Source organism: Podarcis erhardii (genome assembly GCF_964252035.2).
Source record: "Podarcis erhardii genome assembly, chromosome: 10".
Lineage (NCBI taxonomy): Eukaryota > Metazoa > Chordata > Lepidosauria > Squamata > Lacertidae > Podarcis > Podarcis erhardii.
In genome coordinates, this window is record NC_138500.1 from 4397146 (window position 1) to 4412765 (window position 15620).

Sequence of the window (15620 nt, forward strand, 5' to 3'; positions counted from 1 at the left end):
GCTCTCATCAGAAAAGAGATTTGGGGAGCCATGTCATCAGCTGGTGTTGGTCCACTGTGCTTCATTAAGTCCAGGGTCAACGCAGCCGTTTACCAGGAGATTTTGGAGCACTTCATGCTTCCGTCTGCACACGAGCTTTATGGGGGTGCTGACTTCATTTTCCAGCAGGACTTTGTCACCTGCCCACACTGCCAAAAGTACCAAAACCTGGTTCAATGCCCATGGGATTACTGTGCTTGATTGGCCATCAAACTCGCCTGACCTGAACCCCATAGAGAATCTATGGGGCATTGCCAAGAGAAAGATGAGAGACATGAGACCGAGCAATGCAGAAGAGCTGAAGGCTGCTATTGAAGCTTCCTGGTCTTCCATAAGACCTCAGCAGTGCCACAGGCTGATAGCATCCATGCCACGCCGCATTGAGGCAGCAATTGATGCAAAAGGGGCCCAAACCAAGTACTGAGTACATATGCATGCTTCTACTTCTCAGAGGTCCAATACTGGTCTATTTGCAGTCCTTGTTTTGCTGATTTCATTTAATATTCTAATTTTCTGAGATGGTTAATTTGGGGTTTTCATCAGCTGTATAATCATCACAATTATAACAAATAAAGGCTTGACATATCTCGCTTTGCAGGTCATGAGTCTATCTTATATATGAGTTTCACCTTTTAAGTTGAATTACTGAAATAAATGAACTTTTCCATGATATTCTAATTTTCTGAGTTTCATCTGTATGTATTTGTATGTATTTTGTAATAATTATGTTAAATAAAAAAAATTAAAATAAAAAGAAACCCTCTGTTAATTATTCCCTTTTATGTTTGATGGGTTTTCAATTAATCAATTAATGGGCAAGCTTTTTCTTGGGGGGGAGGAATGGAGTGAGCGGGTGCATGCCGTTCTTTCTGATCCTCGGCGGTGCAAAATTCATGGGGGGAGCAGGAAGGCCGGAAAGCAGAAGGCAGAAATAAAGCCAAGAGCAGCTGCACTTTGGAACTCCCTGCCCATTGACGCCAGGCGAGACTGGAGCCCTCGCCATATAAAGGGAAAGGGACCCCTGACCATTAGGTCCAGTCGTGGCCGACTCTGGGGTTGCGGTGCTCATCTCGCTTTATTGGCTGAGGGAGCCGGCGTACAGCTTCCGGGTCATGTGGCCAGCATGACTAAGCCGCTTCTGGTGAACCAGAGCAGCGCACGAAAACGCCGTTTACCTTCCCGCCGGAGAGGTGCCTATTTATCTACTTGCACTTTGACGTGCTTTCGAGCTGCTAGGTTGGCAGGACCAGGAACCGAGCAACGGGAGCTCACCCCGTCGCGGGGATTCGAACCGCCGACCTTCTGATCGGCAAGTCCTAGGCTCTGTGGTTTAACCCACAGCGCCACCCAGGAAGTTTTTTATGTTTGCTGTTTTACTGTGGTTTTATAATTTGTTGGAAGCCGGCCAGAGGGGCAGCCCAGTCAGGTGGGTGGCATATAAATAAAAATTATTATTATTATTATTATTATTATTATTATTATTATTATTATTAATTACCGCCGTATTGGCCTGAATATAAGCCCCACTTTTTTCCAATTTCCAACCATGAAAAGTTAAAATGCGGTTTATATTCACAAACTTACGCCGCCAGGAAAGCAGTGCAGCTCCCCACCCCAGGAAGTAGCCCAGGTATTGTCTTTTTTTCTCTGCCCCCCCTTTCAATTTTAAAGTTGTGGCTTATTTGCAGGTACAGCTTATATTCGGGCCAATACGGTATTATTATTATTTTCTTTGTTTAAGCAAGCCTACCTGGACGTGTAACCAGATCTGGCATGTATTATCGCAACACGCAGTTTAATTTTTATTATGTATATTTATATTTTCAGCAGCTCCTTTTGCGGGGGGAAATCTGGCTAACTGGTTTCTAACGTCTCATTTTAACAGGAACTGAGATGTGTGTTTTAGGCTTAGGGGCTTTGGTGACGATTGATTGATTGATTGATTGATTGATCGGTTAAATTGATTCGCCGCTTTTTCTTGCCAAAGGCAACTCAAAGCAATTCGGAACCAAAAACTAAGCAGTGTTAAAAAAATACCTGTGACATAAAAATAAACGAAATAAATCACAGCAGGATTGGGGGCTGAGGCTGGGAGTTGAGAACCTCAATTTTCCCCTCCTGCCCAGATGCGAAGAAGCCAAAGGGACCCATGACTTCTCTCTCAGCTGCAGGGGCCTACCATGACACTGAGGCTGTAGACCGGAGTGCGAATCCTGCTCTCCACCGGCCGCAGCATGGTGATGGCGCCTGTGACGTTGTCCATGTGGAAGTAGCCGTGGTCCGTACCTGAAAGGAAGGGGAGGCAGTGTTAAGTTAGGGACCATTGAATCATAAGATACTAGATTTGGAAGCAACCTCCTAAAGCCATGTTGTCGAACCCCATGCAATGCCAGAATCTCAGCTAAAGCGTCCATGGCAGAGGGCCACCTGATCTCTGTTGCATCAGGGGGAGAAATTCATATATTTTTTGCCGTTTTGATGAGAAATGACCTAGTTTGAAACCAGAGGCTTTCCCATTAGGAATCTTAGGTGCACAGAAAAGCTCAAGATACACGTTGATCTACCCACACGTCGTGTTATCCTTGAGAAACGTAGAAAAGAACAGGATATATTTATCCAAAAGTCTTCAAACTTACAAACCCCAAACTTAGAAATTAGCTGATGAAGGTGAATACAGGGCCCTGTCCTGGTTTCCAGTCCATAATAGACTTCTGACTTCTGCGCTATGATTGAAACTGAGTCTCCATCTGCAAGCTGATAAATTATAAGGATCAACATTAATGTCGAGTGAAAAAGAGAAAATATTTTTAACGAATTATTGTGTTATACATATCTCTTTGAGTTTGAGTTTGTAATCTCTGTTAGTGTTTGTAATCTCTATTTGAGTTTGTAATCTTTATTAGAATACATACTTTTGAATGGATTAGTTTTTGTTACTACAGTGGTACCTTGGGTTACATATGCTTCAGGTTACATACGCTTCAGGTTACAGACTCCGCTAACCCAGAAATAGTGCTTCAGGTTAAGAACTTTGCTTCAGGATAAGAACAGAAATTGTGTTCCGGCGGCGTGGCAGCAGCAGCAGGCCCCATTAGCTAAAGTGGTGCTTCAGGTTAAGAACAGTTTCAGGTTAAGAACAGACCTCCGGAACGAATTAAATACTTAACCTGAGGTACCACTGTATTGACTATTGAATTGTGAGCAGGGACCCCTCCCACTGCTGAAACTTATATTGGCCAGAGTTCTTGGTGGGCTTTTTTCTTGGTATATTTAATAACATTCCAAAACCAGGCGTGTGCCTCCTTGCTGGGGAACCAAGGCTGAGCTTGGCAGTCCCTGCGCAATGTTGCTTAAAAGCTACCTGCAGTTTTACCATTTGCAGTGGTCCCTTGGTTCTCAAACTTAATCCGTTCCGGAAGTCCGTTCCAAAACCAAAGCGTTCCAAACCCAAGGCGTGCTTTCCCATAGAAAGTAATGCAAAATGGATTAATCTGTACCAGACTTTTAAAAGCAACCCCTAAAACAGTAATTTAACATGGATTTTACTATCTAACGAGACCATCGATCCATAAAATGAAGGCAATAAACAATGTACTGCAGTCACACAATCCATCAGGAGCTGAACTGGGTTCCACACAGGCACAAAAACAAAACAAAAAAGAGCCGCAAAAACAAAACCGCAAAATAAATAGAAAAAACAGACAGACCTCAGCATAACGCTCAAAACGGAAGTGTGGCACTCAAAACAGAAGCACAACACTCCAGACGGAGTATGTTCGGCTTCCGAAAAAGTTCACAAACTGGAACACTTACTTCCAGGTTTGAAGTGTTTGGGTTCCAAGTTGTTTGAGTACCAAGGCATTTGAGAAACAAGATACCACTGTATTTAAGTGTACAATGGCAGCAGTATGGACACTACTGGCCCAGAGATGGAAAGAAGATGACCAGAGATGAAGATGATCCCGAAATGACGAAATTGACCGGGAAAACCAGGAAGAGAATAACTTTAAGAAGGAATGGGAGAAACTGATAACGTATTTAAGAGAACGCTGTAAACAACCAAAAACTTTAGCAGGATTTGAGTAATGCTTGTAATGTACTAAAAAAATATGTACTTAAAATGGACTGGTTTTTTTAAAAAAGAGAGAAAATAAGGGAAGCAGTTGAGAAAAGATTGATAATGGAAACTATGGAAAGGTGGAAGGGAGTCAAAGTATTCAGGGAATCCTAAATGATGGTGCTGATGTTTAACGTTTGGAGTTTAGTTACAGGCAGGTAGCCGTGTTGGTCTGCCGTAGTCGAAACAAAACAAAACAAATAAAATTAAAATTAAAAATTAAAAAATTCCTTCCAGTAGCACCTTAGAGACCAGCTAAGTTAGTTACTGTTACGAGCTTTCATGTGCATGCACACTTCTTCAGATTTTAATTTGCAATGTAAAACTTAATAAAAAATAGATTTGACCAAAAAAAGGAGAAACGACCTAGTTTGCACTTCAGAAACTGCTACCTTTGAAATTTGTGCATCTCTGAATATTGCAGAGAGAGGGCCCTCAAGATTTTTCTCCCCACCCCCGCCCACTAGGTCCACCTGCCACATAATCCCAGCCCAGCTTAAACTGTTTAATAACCCTCCCAATTGCATCAGGGGGGAGGGATTCGAATTCCCCCCCCCCGCCACCTCCAACCTCCAGCACCTGCTTCCAGCACCTTCCATCCAATTTGCTCCCTGAACAGCCATTGGGCCAGGCAATTGGATTGTTCAGCCGGCGCTCTGTGGGTGACACAGTTTTGCAGAATCCGACTGCGTGTTGGAGCGGGTGAACCAGCCATTTATTGCTATCCCCCGGGCGGGTCACAGCAATTAAAGTGCATTATTAGAAACGGTTCGAAACATCTCAAAAACCATGAAAAAATAAAGCGGGCCATAAAAATATATAAATTGACCTGCTCTTACTTTCGGTTCCTCACATCTCTGTACTCATTTGTGAAAAAGAGTATGGTGGAATTCTGAGATTCTGCAGGAATCTCAGCTAAAGCATCCATGGCAGGGGTCAGCAAACTTTTTCAGCAGGGGGCCGGTCCACTGTCCCTCAGACCTTGTGGGGGGCCGGACTATAAAAAAATGAATGAATTGCTATGCCCCACAAATAACCCAGAGATGCATTTGAAATAAAAGAACACATTCTACTCAGGTAAAAACATGATGATTCCCGGACCGTCCGTGGGATTGGGCCGGATCCAGCCCCCAGGCCTTAGGTTGTCTCCCCATGCTCCATGGCATGTGGTCATTCATCCTGTCCTTGCAGGGCCGGATTTAGGTTTGATGAGGCCCTAAGATATTGAAGGTCATGGGGCCCTTTCTATGTCCAGCTGTCCTTTGTCAACAACAAATTGTCACTGTTTTTTGTGTTTAATATATGCTATATGGTAATTGATGGACCTAATAGGTATCTCAAGCCATTTGCACATGTTGCCATCCAACCAGTCCATGAAGAATGTAAAGGTAAAAGTAAAGGGACACCTGACCATTAGGTCCAGTCGTGGCCGACTCTGGGGTTGCGGCGCTCATCTCGCTTTATTGGCCAAGGGAGCCGGCATACAGTGTGGCCAGCATGACTAAGCCACTTCTGGCGAACCAGAGCAGTGCACGGAAACGGCGTTTACCTTCCCGCTGGAGCGGTACCTATTTATGTACTTGCACTTTGACATGCTTTCAAACTGCTAGGTTGGCAGGAGCAGGGACCGAGCAATGGGAGCTCACCCCATCGCGGGGATTTGAACCGCCGGCCTTCTGATAGGCAAGCCCAAGAGGCTCAGTGGTTTAACCCACGGGGCCACCTGCGTCCCACTGAAGGTAATGGGACCCTTTCTACGTCCAGCTGTCCTTTGTCCTGTTTTTTTTTTGTTGAATATCTGCTATATGGTAATTGATGGACCTAATAGGTATCTCAAGCCATTTGCCCATGTTGCCCTGCAACCAGTCCATGCAGAATGTGGGCACCCTATATATAGAAAGGAGCAAACCAGGGATATTTTAGGGAGCAGGCGAGCAGGCGGGGACCGTGACTTCCATCATAGGAGCCAGCACAACACAAAACACTGTTGCTGTATGTGGGTTTTATTTTATTAGTTTGTTATTTTATATTTCAGAAATGTACCGTATTTTTTGCTCTATAAGACACACCAGACCACAAGATGCACCTAGTTTTTGGAGGAGGAAAACAAGAAAAAAAATATTCTGAATCTCAGAAGCCAGAACAGCAAGAGGGATCGCTGGGCAGTGAAAGCAGCAATCCCTCTTGATGTTCTGGCTTCTGGGATAGCTGTGCAGCCTGCATTCACTCCATAAGACGCACACACATTTCCCCTTACTTTTTAGGAGAGAAAAAGTGAGTCTTATAGAGCAAAAAATACAGTTCATCCCCTTTAATTTTGGGGGGATTTTAGGCGCTCTAATGCATCTGAAAAAGCAGAGACAGCACCTTGCCAACAAAGGTCTGTATAGTTAAAGCTATGGTTTTCCCAGTAGTGATGTATGGAAGTGAGAGCTGGACCATAAAGAAGGCCAAAGATCACCAAAGAATGGATGCTTTTGAATTCTGGTGCTGGAGGAGACTCTTGAGAGTCCTATGGATTGCAAGCAGATCAAACCTCGCCATTCTGAAGGAAATCAGCCCTGAGTGCTCACTGGAAGGACAGATCCTGAAGCTGAGGCTCCAAGACTTTGGCCACCTCATGAGAAGAGAAGACTCCCTGGAAAAGACCCTGATGTTGGGAAAGATGGAGGGCACAAGGAGAAGGGGACGACAGAGGACGAGATGGTTGGACAGTGTTCTCAAAGCTACAAACATGAGTCTGACCAAACTGCGGGAGGCAGTGGAAGACAGGAGTGCCTAGCGTGCTCTGGTCCAGGGGGTCACCAAGAGTCGGACACAACTAAACAACAACAACAAATGGTAGCTGATATTGATGAACTGGAAGAATGAAGACACGGTCTCCTTCAATCAGTACATTGATAATAAGATAACACTTGCAACCTACGAAGGGACTGCTTATAGGCAGAGATGACCGGCAGAATCCGTGACCAGAGGAAGGAGGCGGTGGAGGAGGACTGGAAGAAATTTAAAGTGTATCTTGAGAATTGTTGTCAAATTAAGGACTGAAAAGATGTCGAGGGGTAAGAAATAAAGATTTACAGCTGTAAACTATAAACCATAGGGAAGAAGTTTTAAGGAGGGGATATGTAAAAATTGACTGAAGGGTTGCTAGAGAGAATTGTGAAATAAGGGTGCAGAACAGGAGAGGTATGGGGAAGTCTTCAAGTTTGTATGATCTGTGTTTTTTCTTTTTCTATGTTGTATTGTTATTTTTTCTTGTTATGTTTATGTTGTTATGTTTATGTTGTGAAAACTTAATAAAAATTATTATAAAAAAAAAAAAACGAAGGGACTGCTTATGAATGTAGACTCTCCTTGGATAAATACAACAATATTTGGAATAAATTTATGCAAAACATAGCGGTCCATTAATATTTACATCAGTATTACGATAAGAATATCAAATTTCTAAAAGAATGTATGGGTTTGGCTATTTTTGTATATATTCATGTAATATTTTTCCCCATTACACAGTTGTGTGTTCCCCCTCCTTTTTTTGTATCACTTTATTGCTTTATAATTGAATTTTTTTTCAATAAAACAGCAATTTATTTTTTTTTTAAAAAATAAAAAATCATGAAAGTTCATCTTAACTTCTGATAAAGACAAGTATGCAATTTTGCACACACACAGACACACACAAATTCCCAATGTTATGCAGCTTTGTGTGTTATTTTCACCAATACACGCACTTCAGAGGAGTTTCACTTCACTGCCAGATATCCTGGCAATAAGCTATGGCACGTGCGAGAACATGTGATCCCACATCCCGGTAATCTAAGCAGCAGCGGCATAGCGTGCGTTGTCAGCACCCAGGGCAAGGCAAGTAATTTGCGCCCCTAACGCCTAACCTGCCACCGCTGCCAGCTTCTTCTTGCTGCTGCCTGGGCTGGGGTATTTACAGTAAGGTAGCCACGGCGGCAGCGGCGGGTCCGTGTCAGGTGATCTAAGGCGAGTTGCCGCTGGCGCTGCCACCCAAACGACGCCACTTGCCCGGAGGAGGAGGAGGGCAGAGAGGAGAGGAAAATGCAACATGGCCCAGCAGCTTCAGCAGCAGCAGCGGCGGCGGGGCTGTGAGGAGGGGCTGCCTGGAGCGCCCTCCGCGGCCCTGACGCGCGGGAACCACAGCAAGCGCTGAGAGCCGCTGCCTTCAGTCCGGACACGCGCACAGCTCGTTGGTTCCGCGCAGTGGCGTAGCGTGGGGGGTGCAGGGGGGGCCGGCCGCACCGGGCGCAACATCTGGGGTTAGGGCAAATCCACGGGTTAGGGGGCGCAAATCCACGGGTTAGGGGGTGCAAATTACTTGCCTTGCCCCGGGTGCTGACAACCCACGCTACGCCACTGGTTCCGTGAGACATGGGGCTCTGCTGCAGCCTGCGCCTGAGGCTCTTCGGCGACTCCGGAGGCGGCGAGCGCCCCCCCCAGATGTTGCGGCCGGTGCGGCCGGTCCCCCCTGCACCCCCCCACGCTACGCTACTGCTAAGCAGCGCCAGGAGAAACCTTCCCTTCCTTCCTCAATTTGCTGGAGGGAACAGATTCGGCAGTGTGCTTTAGCTGAGCAAACTCTGGTTTTGCCATTCACCGTATATTTCACTCCATAAGACGCACCTAGTTTTTAGAGGAGGAAAGGGGGAAAGCCCAGTTTTGGGGGGATTAGCTCAAAGTTGTGCAGCTTCTTTTGCAAAGAGGAAAAGCCCCAATTTTTTGAGGATCTGCTCACAGTTGTTGAGCCTACTTTACAAAGGGAAAAAATCCTGTTTTTATGGGGTTCAACTCACAGTTCTGCAGCTTCTTTAGGAAAGGAAAGGGAGCCATTTCTACACTTTCCAGACAGATAAACTAATCAGCCAGTCACATATCGCTGGGGAAACAAGCAGCCTTCGTCTGCAGAACATTCAGCAATGGAGGCCTGGGCAAGAGCCAGCGATCGACCACACATTCGCTCCATAAGACGTACAGACATTTCCCCTTACTTTTTAGGAGGAAAAATGTGCATCTTATGGAGCGAAAAATACGGTATTTCTTATAATTCATACACTGTTGGACTGTGAAAGCTAGAAACCTCTAAGCGGCTCACAAAAGATAAAACAGGGAAATCGAGGAAAATTCACAACCACGCATGTGAAAGATTAAAACACTAAGTAAGAGAATGGCAAATCAAATTACATAGATTTGGCAAGGTTAACGGCAGTCTTAAGAGGACAATCAGATCAACAATTAACAAAAGAATGGGACTGTGTTAAAGAGTATATGAAAAAACATTGTTCTGGAATAAACATATCAGTATGTAATGAATGAAGTTTGCAAGGTCAAGGGAATGAAGAAATGCAAAGCTAGAAATAACATATATATGCATGCATATATATATATATATATATATATATATATATATATATATACCATTCAAACCTAGACAGCATCTTAAAAAGCAGAGACATCACCTTGCCAACAAAGGTCTGTATAGTAAAGCTATGGTTTTCCCAGTAGTGATGTATGGAAGTGAGAGCTGGACCATCAAGAAGGCTGATCGCTGAAGAATAGATGCTTTTGAATTCTGGTGCTGGAGGAGACTCTTGAGAGTCCCATGGACTGCAAGAAGATCAAACCTCTCCATTCTGAAGGAAATCAGCCCTGAGTGCTCACTGGAAGGACAGATCGTGAAGCTGAGGCTCCAATACTTTGGCCACCTCATGAGAAGAGAAGACTCCCTGGAAAAGACCCTGGTGTTGGGAAAGATGGAGGGCACAAGGAGAAGGGGATGACAGAGGACGAGATGGTGGGACAGTGTTCTCGAAGCTACAAATATGAGTTTGACCAAGCTGCAGGAGGCAGTGGAAGACAGGAGTGCCTGGCGTGCTCTGGTTCAGGGGGTCACGAAGAGTCGGACACGACTAAAAGACTAAACAACAACAAAGATTAGAAGAAGCCATGTACGGACTCTGTTTTCTGCACGCTGACACACAGTAGCAAACACTGTGCTCTACTCTGCTATGGTCCAGGGAAGCCGTGAGGCACCACGAAAGTGTACCATACCCCATTTACTCCACACCCCAGTACCTGAGAGAATAGAATAGGTGATGGCAGCCTTCAGGTCGCGGTCTCCGTCCTCAGCGTGGATGGGACCAGGCAGGAACTGGAGGGGTTCTGTCTGCAAGAGATAAACAACCTTCAGGGAAAGCAGGCAGAGAAATATGCATGGGCAGGGGAGCGAGTTTCTGCCCTGCACATTGTTGCAGGAATTTATGTATAGGTTGGGGGGGGTTGCCCCTCCAGCAGATATCATGCATATGCAGCCCACTACCAAAACCAGCACCATCACTTTTGTAACTTTTGTGATTTGGCCCCACAAAACACTTCATCACAGTTTCTTCCTGTCTATTCAAAAGGCCTCTGCTGCACAATACCAAATGTAATAATTCACTGATAAATGTCTCTATGTACTGGCTCACTGGGAAAACTTCAGAAATTCATATAGACATGTGAGCTCAGCTACTCAGCAGCCCCTCTGCCTGAGTGATAATCCCTGGCATCCTGATACCTGAGTGCCAGACAGGTAGCCATTCCAGAAATAACAAACCCAGATGAAGACAAAAGGGTGTGATGAACTTGGCTGGGAAATAGGGAAATGTAAATGTCTCTTTTGTTACACTTAATAGGTATTTGGTGGAGGCAAGGGGAACCATGGGGCAGGGTCCAGGATGCTCAGATTCCTGCCACCAGACCTCCCCTTTCATGATGTAACTGTGATGTATGAGTGATGTAGTTTGGTGGGGGTGTAACACAGGTGGCGCTGTGGGTTAAACCACAGAGCCTAGGACTTGCCACGCAGGTCGGCGGTTTGAATCCTCGCAAGGGGGTGAGCTCCCATTGCTCGGTCCCTGCTCCTGCCAACCTAGCAGTTCAAAAGCACATCAAAGTGCAAGTAGATAAATAGGCACCGCTCTGGCGGGAAGGTAAATGGTGTTTCCGTGCACTGCTCTGGTTCGCCAGAAGCAGCTTAGTCATGCTGGCCACATGAGCTGTACGCCGGCTCCCTTGGCCAATAAAGCAAGATGAGGGCCGCAACCCCAGGGTCGGTCACGACTGGACCTAATGGTCAGGGGTCCCTTTACCTTTTTTAACATGGGGATTAGCAGCTAATAAAAGTTTGGGTTCTCTTTTGTACGGGGCTTCCATCTTGTTCCACCTTGTGGCAGGTGGGAGTCCTGTCGCGACAGTCTTCAATAAACACCAAGCCTACTGGCTGCTGTTTTGCTCTGGTATTCCTGCCTGGTGTCCTTGTTTTTTGTGCAAGGGAGCCCTCAGATTTCTCTGTTAACGACGTCACATTTTTAACAGCAGGCACCACATTTTCAACACCAGACGCCCCTGCTCACCTTGACCTCCCCTTCTGTGATGTTGGCGGTGTAGACAGGGCTGACACAAACGCCGACCCCGTCGTGCGACAGAAAGTTGCACGGCAGGAACTGGGGGTACTGGTCGTCTCCGTCCATCACGTTGACGTGGATCCTGGCCGAGGAATTGTACCTTTCCTTCGTGTTCATTTCCTGGGGCAGAGAAAGCTCACGTTAAACACCCCAGTGTAAGAACATAAGAAGAGTGTGCTGGATCAGCCCAGTGACCCATTCAGTCCAGCATCCTGTTCTCACAGGGGCCAACGAGACCTTACTCTCTTAGAGGCATTCCAAACTAAGTTTTTCCGCAGCCTGCTGGGGATCCCCTCTTGCGTATCCAACGTAGCGGTCCGGTTGGAGGTTGGGCAAATTCCTATCAGTACTCAGATATGGATATTGAAGATCCATTATTGGCTAAAGCTTATTTTCTTTCCGGTTGGGCTGGCACCTTTAACCTTATTAGATACCTACCAATCCAGATGGAAAGCTACACTGCTGGAAAAGCTTAAAGGCTTGGGGATCCCACAGCAGACTTTGATAGCGACAGGCTTCGAGAAAGCTAGGACTACAATTCGCCAGCGTATCTGGGACGTAGAATTACAATGCCACATGAGCGAAATGATCAAACATCCGGCAATAAGGGACCATGGGAGAGGTTTTTCCCCAGCTAACTATCTGTCAGGTCTTCAGGTACCCAAATACAGACGGTCTTTTACCCTCGCCAGATTTAACGTTCTTCCTTCTGCCTTACTTCAGGGCAGATTGGAGGGTAAACCATACACAGCACGGGTCTGTCCTTGTGGTTCGTTGGAAGTTGAAACTGCCTCACATGTACTATTACGTTGTCGTCTTTACGAGGATATACGTTTGACTTTTATTACACCTGTTTTGCAAAAGTCCAGGAAAGAATCGGAATACCATAGTTTAAAGCTACTGCTAGAGGACAAGAATCCCAAGACTACATTAAATGTAGCTAAATTCTGTGCGTCTGCAATCAATCGCAGGAACCATGTGGTATCCCATAATGACCAAACCCCTAAATGTTAATTACTGGGGACACACGAACAATTAATTTTACTTTTTGTATTTAGAGCTTTGTTATATTCATATTGCCCCTAGTATTTCTGATATTTTTTATGATCTGTGTTATTGTGTGTGTTGATGCTGGTCTGTGACCCTATTAATAAATTCAATTCAGGGGCCAACGAGATGCCTCAACAGGAAACCCTCCAGCAAGATCTGAACCCAAGACTCCTCTTCCCACCCTGTGGCTTTCAGATTCTGGGGGAAGCAAAGCAGGAGTTATTGTGGTTGGTAGTCCCAGAGGACCCTCTCCTTCTCCATGAATTTGTCTAATCCTCTTTTAAAGCAATATAATAATAATAATAATAATAATAATAATAATAATAATAATAATAATTTATTTGTACCCCACCCATCTGGCTGGGTTTCCCCTTAGAATTGGGGACACCTGGCTTACTAGCAGTCCATGGGTAAAGGGATCTAGGGGTCTTAGTGGATCACAAGCTTGACATGAGTCAACAGTGTGATGCAGCAGCAAAAAAAAACTAACGCTATTCTAGGCTGCATCAATAGAAGTTTAGTGTCCGGATCAAGGGAAGTCATAGTCCCACTCTATTCTGCCTTGGTCAGACCACAGTTGGAATACAGTGGTACCCCGCAAGACAAACGCCTCGGTAGACGAAAACCTCGCTAGACGAAGGAGTTTTTCGTTTTCTTAGCCGCTTCGCAAGACGCATTTCCCTATGGGCTTGCTTCGCAAAACGAAGCTTGCCCCGCAAGCTCCGGGGATAGCGGGGAAGCGCAGCGCGTCTTCCCCGCTGTCCCCGGACCTCTTTTGAAGAAAGGGGCGGTGGGGAGTAGATTGCTTCTCCCCGTTGCCTGCCCCGCAATCTCCGGGGACAGAGGGGAAGGCACGCGCACCTTCCCCTCTCTCCCTGGACCCCTTTTGAACCAAGGGGCGGCAACAGGGAGAAGCGATCTTCTCCCCTCCACCCCTTGCTTCAAAAGAGGGGACAGAGGGGAAGGCGCGCACGCCTTCCCCTCTGTCCCCGGAGATTGCGGGGCAGGCAACGGGGAGAAGCAATCTACTCTCCGCCGCCCCTTGCTTTAAACAGGTCCGGGGACAGAGGGGAAGGCGCGCGGCGCTTCCCCTCTGTCTCCGGACGGTCTCCATAGGAACGCATTGATTGATTTTCAGTGCATTCCTATGGGAAACCGTGCTTCGCAAGACGAAAAACTCGCAAGAAGAAAAAACTTGCGGAACGAATTAATTTCGTCTTGCGAGGCACCACTGTACTATGTCTAATTCTGAGAACCACAATTTAGGAATAATGTTGACAAGCTGGAAGGTGTGCAGAGGAGGGCAGCCAAGATGATCAAGGGTCTGGAAACTAAGCCTGATGAGGAACGGTTGAAGGAGCTGTGTATGTTTAGCCTGGAAAAGAACAGACTGAGAGGAGATATGAGAGCTGTTTTCCAATATCTTAAGGGCAGTTATGTGGAAAAAGGAAAAAGCTTGTTTTCTCCTGCTCCGGAGGCTCAGACTCGAACCCATTACGATTTGTTATTTACAGTGGACGCTCGGGTTGCGAACGTGATCCGTGCAGGATGCATGTTTGCAACCCGCAGAGTACGTAAACCCGCAGTGGCGCATCTGTGCATGTGCGGGTCGCGATTCAGTGCTTCTGCGCATGCGCGACTGCCAAAACCCAGAAGTAACCCGTTCTGCTACTTCCGGGTTTCAGCGTTCCATAACCCCAAAAAACTAAACCTGAAGCGACTGTAACCCGAGGTATGACTGTACAGTGGTACCTCGGGTTACATACGCTTCAGGTTACATACGCTTCAGGTTACGGACTCCGCTAACGCAGAAATAGTGCTTCAGGTTAAGAACTTTGCTTCAGGATGAGAACATAAATTGTGCACCGCCGGTGTGGCAGCAGCAGGAGGCCCCATTAGCTAAAGTGGTGCTTCAGGTTAAGAACTGACCTCCAGAACGAATTAAGTACTTAACCCGAGGTACCACTGTATTTTGGTTGGATAATGTTCTCGAAGCTACCAGCATGAGTTTAACCGAATTGCGGGAGGCAGTGGAAGACAGGAGGGCCTGGCGTGCTCTGGTCCATGGGGTCACGAAGAGTCGGACACGACTAAACGACTAAACAACAACAACCACTGTATTCTAAAAAGCTAATCTGGTAAAGCAAAATGGGAGCAAAAGAAAGCAGGATGTGATTTTTGTAAACCGCTTTAAGGTCTTCTGATGATGCAGTGGTAGAACTCGAACCCATGGCTTTGGGGAGAATCAGGAAGAATTTTCGGACAGTAAGAGCTGTTCGACAGGGGAATGGTCTCCCTTGGGAGGTGGTGGACTCTCCTTCCTTGAAGGTTTTTAAACAGACGTTGGATGGCCATCTGTCCTGCATGCTTTAGCTGAAATTCATGCACTGTAAGGGGGGTGGACTAGATGACTCTTGGGGGTACCTTCCAACTGATTCTACGAAATCAGAACGAACGCTCGTTGAACAGCAGAGCATCCTCCTGCAAACGAATCGTGGCAAATGCTCTCCGAACACGTCACACGGAAGCCCTGGCGTTGAGCCGCAGAGCCCATAACGCACCTGCGAGCACGTGCCGTGGGTGGCTGCCCCAGGGCACACCTGAAGGGCACCTGGCTTGGAAGCAAACCAGCAGGGGGGGCAAGGAGGAAGAGGCGGGAGCGGGAGCAGGATGGGCCTCGTGCAAGGGACGGTGGCACTGGGCACCTTGCCACCTGGAGAGCAGCCCAAGTGCTTCGTGGGGCAGGTGTGGGAGATGCAGAAGGGCTGGCGTGAAACCGGGGGGCACACGCCATTTGGGCAAAGAGGGGGTGAGCCTCACAGATGGCGGGGGGCGCGTCTTGGCATTCCTGGGGCCACGAGGGGATGGGGGCTGGCTCTGGATGCATCGAATTGCCGCTTGACGTTAGCCCTCTTAGAGAAATTAAAAGAAGGGGGGAGAGATTT

General features: G+C 46.6%; 1 protein-coding gene across 1 annotated transcript in view; it reads right to left on the reverse strand.

Moving 5' to 3' along the window:
- Positions 1-15620, reverse strand: part of LOC309351653 (cadherin-related family member 5-like) — a gene marked incomplete at both ends in the record, with an annotated part of 44224 nt that overhangs the window by 15731 nt on the left and 12873 nt on the right. Inside the window, 3 exons of the mRNA XM_081879439.1 lie at positions 2219-2331; positions 10256-10346; positions 11575-11745. Coding sequence (XP_081735565.1) covers positions 2219-2331; positions 10256-10346; positions 11575-11745 — 375 coding nt within the window. The remainder of the gene's footprint in view (positions 1-2218; positions 2332-10255; positions 10347-11574; positions 11746-15620) is intronic.